The sequence below is a fragment of the Cupressus sempervirens genome, chromosome 8, assembly GCF_028749045.1.
Source record: "Cupressus sempervirens isolate cs-2001-9-10 chromosome 8, ASM2874904v1, whole genome shotgun sequence".
Taxonomy (NCBI): domain Eukaryota; kingdom Viridiplantae; phylum Streptophyta; class Pinopsida; order Cupressales; family Cupressaceae; genus Cupressus; species Cupressus sempervirens.
Window position 1 is genome coordinate 681,551,443 of NC_143125.1, and position 6,281 is coordinate 681,557,723.

General features: G+C 34.3%; 1 protein-coding gene across 1 annotated transcript; it reads left to right on the plus strand.

Moving 5' to 3' along the window:
- The first annotated feature begins 1,864 nt into the window (after positions 1-1,864).
- On the plus strand, positions 1,865-3,706 carry LOC149544288 (epoxide hydrolase 2-like). The gene is made up of 5 exons (XM_089798767.1): positions 1,865-2,116; positions 2,205-2,416; positions 2,520-2,690; positions 2,783-3,030; positions 3,140-3,706. Exons 1-5 carry the CDS (start codon positions 2,047-2,049, stop codon positions 3,390-3,392), a joined length of 954 nt encoding a protein of 317 aa, XP_089654893.1. The 5' UTR covers positions 1,865-2,046; the 3' UTR covers positions 3,393-3,706.
- The last annotated feature ends 2,575 nt before the right edge of the window (positions 3,707-6,281 follow it).

The following is a 6,281-nucleotide window of genomic DNA, read 5'->3' on the forward strand; positions in this document are numbered from 1 at the left end:
TTTGATCTAGATTGATATACATTTTGTCAAACACTTTTTCCTCTATTCGGCTATCTATAAGACCTCCACAGGATGACAAGACTTATAGCTCTAATACCACTGTAATGGACACCTAGGAATGCCCAAAAGTTGAACCAAGGCTGAAATTATATTAATGCTGAGAATGCTGCAATCAATTACAAAGAGTTGTATTCCAAAGGCCAAACCCTAAGGGAATGACGTCTAAAATGTTACAACAGAGAATGAACGTCCTCTATTGCCAAAAGAAGGGAGTGTGATTCACACATCCAAGCTCTTATCAAATGCAAGTTATAATTATCCGATACAATAATCCGATGCTCAACAATGAGACTTTCAGCCCTATTTATCCTTTTCTTCATCCTTCTGGAAGGAACTAAAACATTAATTAATTGCAAGAGCTAGAAGCTTCCTCCTTCCAATAATTAATGCATACCCTAGAAATTCCTCCCTAGCAATAATTAATTAAATCACGAGAGGCTTCCGTCCTTCCAATAATTAATACATACCCTAGAAGCTACTCCCTTGTAAATAATTAAATTAATTAAATACAAAGTCACCTTTGACTTTATAAGAAATTAATTTAATTTCTTCTTATCCTCCACTTAGACTTTGGAGAACGTGAGAGCTAAAAGATGGGATCATTACATTGCACATTGGATGTCTTTATACACAAAGACATACCAATAAGTCATATAAATGTATACCAAGTCAACTTTTAATGATGAATGAAAAAGTGTAGGATTTGAGAATCTAAATTTTGAGATCAATCTTAAGATTTTCATGATTGTGCCTACTATAGACCCTTAGAATTGATCGTCTTTGGTCAATTTAGGCTCATATAATCTAATTACTTAACATTTATATTAATTAAATAGTATTTTACTATTTAATCAATACTTATGTTTTCCTCTAATCTTCTTAAGTCCAAGCCTAAGGCAAATAATTAAATCTAAATATTCTCTCGTCGATAGTCCCCTTGTTCCAAATAATCCCCTCACATGCCACATCGTCATTTTTTTCCCACTTGTACTTTAATCTCACACTTAACCTTCACTAAATATCCTCCTTTTAAGCATGTTGACAAACTTAATCCTTGATCGAGTGTGTTCAACTCTCCCAATACATCAACTACATGGGCCAATGCACTTGACCACATGGGTTTGTTCCATCATGTATCCAAAAGGAATCGTCTCCTATGTTCTCCACCATCTATCTTCATCCTCCAATCTCAACTATCTAATATTTTCATCGTTCAAGTTATATATCAAAAGCTAAACCAATTTCATGTAGAGATCTCTATGTTGAAGCATAGTTATTCAAACAAATTCATGAGTACACATTCAAATCAAACATCATGGGCAATTCTACTCAATGAAGAGATTGACATACTCCATTCTTGGTGTATATTACATCAGTTCAATCTTCTTTTACCCTATCTCAATTGTTACTTTGATTTATGTTTTTAAGTTGATTTCTTAACGATTTCAATCTATTTTAAAAACATGTTTCCTTACACACCTACATGTTAATATTTTGACCTTTCACACACAAAAAATTAAAAATCTTAAGATGAAATTTCCTTGTTTGAATATATCTGATAATAAATATAATACATAATAAAAAATTATATAAAAATAAAAGAATAGATGTAAATGAATATTAAGAGGCAATTTTTTTTTAAGGCGAAAATATATATCTCATACGTATATGCTATCCCAAAAGGAAATGGGATTTGCCATGAATATGTATGGAAAACTCACCAATACCAAAAGAAAAAGAGAGAATGTGTTTATTTTCTTCTTACCTTGGATTCTTTCCTTGGTTGTCTTCCCAAAACTACGATAAAAACACTAGCGGCTATAGTCAACTACTTTTTGTCATTGCTCTGCACGACAATATTCCAATGCTAGCTCGGCATCTTCTCTGCAGTTCGAAATTTTATATTAAAACCATCTGCTGATCATCTGCCGAGCGTCAAGTTTCATTTCTCATTAGAAGGCAGAGAATTTGTGGATTTTGGCTTCCATGGAGAAAATACAACACAAGTTTGTTACTGTTGGAGAGCTCAAATTACATGTTGCAGAGATTGGATCAGGTATTTCTCATTTTCCATTTAAGAGTTCTTCCACATTTGGGGCTTCAATTGTTTAAGACAGACATACATTGATAATATATGAATACAGGTCCAGATGTGTTGTTGCTTCATGGATTTCCTGAAATCTGGTATTCATGGCGTCATCAGATGATTGCCTTAGCAGATGCAGGGTTTCATGCAATTTCTCTTGATTTCAGAGGCCATGGACTTTCTGATCAGCCTTCCCAAATAGAGAATGCCAATTTTGTGGATCTGGTGGAAGACCTGGCAAACCTTATGAACGTTTTAGGAATTCAAAAAGTATGTTAGCCAAAACCCTATTTTCATTTGATTTACAGTATACCCTCTTGAGCTATTTGAGTCTCCATCTCATCTTCACAATGTCTGTTCCATGAATTTGCAGGTATTTGTTGTGGGTAAGGATTTTGGAGCAGGGGTTGCATATTACTTTGACCTTCTTTACCCTGATCTAGTGAGAGGCATTGTAACATTGGGTGTACCTTATATTAGGCCTGGCACAAAAGCCATTCACTTGGATTCTTTTCCTCAAGACTTTTATATGAGACATTGGCAGGTTTCTCTCTATTTTCCTTTCTGTGTTCCTCAATATTAAATGAAGTGAATGTTGCCATATTGCTTTCTAATGGGCCTTTTATTCTCATCTAGGAGCCTGGAAGAGGCTTGGCAGATTTTGGGCGTTTTGACATAAAAGCAGTGGTAAGGAATATATATACCCTTTTCTCTGGAAGTGAATTGTCAGTGGCAGAAAAGGGTAAAGAGATAATGGACCTATACGATCCTGTAAATCCTTTGCCATCTTGGTTTACTGAAGATGACCTTAAAACATACACAAGCCTTTATGAGAAATCAGGTTTTGCTTTCCCTCTGCAGCTTACATATGGTGGAATTTCCAGGTATGCCTAGAAAGTCGCTTTTAATTAAAATATTCCAGCATTTTGGATCACCCAGTAAGGATCCTCTATCATCTATCATGGAAATTATATGGGTAAATTTTATATACAGGAACTGGGGCAAACTGGAGGAGATTACTGATTATACTATTAAATGTCCCAGTTTTGTGATAATGGGTACCAAAGACTATATCCTAAAATTTCCAGGGATGGAATATTACGTCAATAGTGAGATGCTCAAGTCCGACGTTCCAAATCTGGAGATCAAATTCTTGTCGGAGGGAAGCCACTTTGTTCAAGAACAATTCCCTGAGGAAGTGAATAAGCTTCTAATTGGCTTCCTGAATCAGCAGTTGCAGTGTTAAAACCATAAACAATTTAACATCCAAGCAATGAAAATGGTTTTAGGAATGTCAATGGGCCCTTGGTCGAGAGGTGAAGTTGAATGGTTTCTAAATGGACTCACTAGGGATCAAGTCCGAGATCGTGTTATGGGTAGATTTTGGTGGAATGAATACCCCACAGTCCTTGGCTCTTAAGCTTAAGAAGTTCATCGAACTTTCAATAAAAAATAATGGTCATACAAATAAAAGAACACAAACTTCTATTGTCTTTTCATTTGACCATGAAAAAATTGGTGTTGGACAAAATATTTAGTGGTGAGCATGTTTTGATTGTATTTGGTGTTGTGATTTCAGAATGGTTTATGTTGATCATGAGTACGTAATTGAATGTAATTTGTATAATCAATAAATCACTTAACATTGCATTGATGTACTAATTAAACAAACTTGATGCATAAATATGAGAATTGACATAGTAGTTGATGATGCTACAATAATTGTTAAGACATTTGTTGATTTATTGTCTAATATTTGGATAATATTGCACCAATAATTCTAGCTTTAAAAATGTTACTATTGACAATAAGTATTCACAATTGAATGAAATGTATCCCTTATATCTAAAAAGAAACAAATCATGTGATGTTAGCTCAATACACCAATAGAACATGACTTGGTGGACAACTTTCATTTAACCTATTTCTTAGCCTTAAGGAGCTACTCAACAAAAAACCTTTATCTTGAAACCTTAGTTATAATTAGCAAAACTTTTCAAGTTTGCTGTTGTTAAAAAATGGGAGTGATTTGAAATATTCATGTAGGAGTTTGAAAACCCCATAATTAGGGTACTCAACTATTGCATTATCTCTACTATTAGTCAACTCTTTTTTTAGGATCTTTTGGACACCTCAACAAAAGGATGTTCATGTGATCTCATATTAGATGATGTGACCCTAAAATACTAGTCATAAGAGAGGCCTTGACAAACGAGCCACTTTAAAACACACAATGAAAACCTTCGGGTCCTTCAAATCGAAGACTAGCTTAATATATTGCTCTTTAGCCTACTACGATCTTTGTACCAAGTAGATGGTTGATACTATCCAATGCTCCTTGGTGTGGTTTTGTTTCAAATTATCTTAAACTAGTTCTTCTCATATAATTCTTGAGTTGTTAGCCTAGTTTTTTTAAAACTTTTTCTCTTTTCTTTTTTGTTTAACACATGGTTGCTTGTTATGAATTGCAAGTCTAGTGCATTTAGTTTTGTGTTGTACATAATTGCTTCATTGGGATTAATCATTTTATATTTCTCTTTCTAAAAGGTTTTGAGGATTTTCGAAAAGAGGGGTAAAAATTTATGAAGACAGAAAGGAATACAACAAGGAGAGCTCAACAAGGAGCTCGATCCTGAGCAACAAGATCATCAAATTCTTGCACCATCTCAAAGGACAGTTGCCTCCTATCCCTAATATTCCAACCCGGATCACGACTAGAAGCCCATTTGGCTAAACAATCAACAACTCTATTCCATTCACGAGGAATATACGTGAACCGAATGAACTGAAAACAGGTAGAGAAGAGAATAATCTGCTTAACAACAATGGCCAGCTGCCAACTAACATCCTCAAGCTCCTGCAAAGAAAGCATGTTCACCACCACCTGGGAATCAGACTCACAGATAATCTTACTCCATCCCCGCAAGAAACACTGCTCCACAACATATAAAATAGCCTGAGCTTCCATGAGATTGTTAGTGTAATCACCCCTATGAATTGAGAAGAAAAATTTAACATCCCCAGAACTACAACGAGCCACTCCCCCAATACCAGCAGGGCCAGGATTCCCACGGGAAGAACCATATTTATCAATGATAAGAAAAGAAATAATATCTTTCACTAAATCATTATTTGCTTGACTCATAAATCAATTAAGTTATGACAAAAAAAATTGAAACAAATCAAAAAGTATTTTGGCTCAAATGAATGTTGGACACTATTGTGTATACGTTTTATTTGTAATAGTTAGGGTATGATTAGGACCTAATTAAATAGTTCACCTTAGTTGTGAAATAACTTTTATATGAAGCTTATCTATGTTGGTGCAAAAGGGTTATTCCCTAATTAGTTTTCTTTTGGGAATTATTCACATATTTCTAGGATGCATATGTTGGTGTGCTTGTCGCTTGATGCAAATTCTAACTTGAAAAAGGTGGCAGCCTAAGATGTCTTTTGAAAAATCAAATAACTTTGTTTACTTTGGTATATTTGAAAGCACATATTATATTATGTCTCTTTGGTAGCATCAACAAAGTTGTGGCAACATCAATGAAGTTGTGGATATTTATTACTGTTAAAGTTTTACCACACACTAACTGTGGTTTTAAGCTTTGGTTCAAATCACATTCTTAAAACTTGGCCATTCTAAAGCCACTTGGCAATATGGTATAGTGGACTTGAAATTTTTCATAATCTTGGTTTAAGTTTGGTAAAAAGTAGCATATGCTATGTTTGGTTCATTTGTATCATTTTGGCAAAACTTTAAACCCTAGTTCTCTTGTGTCTGTCGATATGTGGTGACTGATTAGGAATGTACTATACACTTTTCATAATTCTTTTGGGTTAGGGATTTCATAACATATGATGCGATAATTGCTTCTTGCAGCAATATTGAGTTGCAAGGGATTACAAATTGTAATCAAGTTGTAATCACTGGATAGTAATAATATTGGACTCATTGTTTGGTGGATGTAGCCCAAGGATTGGATGAACCATGTTAAATCTTGGTGTCTTGTGTTCTCTTCTATGTGATTTATTATTTTATAATATTGGTTATATTTGCATGTAATTGTTGTTTATGTCTATGGTTAATCCTAAAAGTGTCACCATCAATGATTGTTTAAGCTCTGTTGGT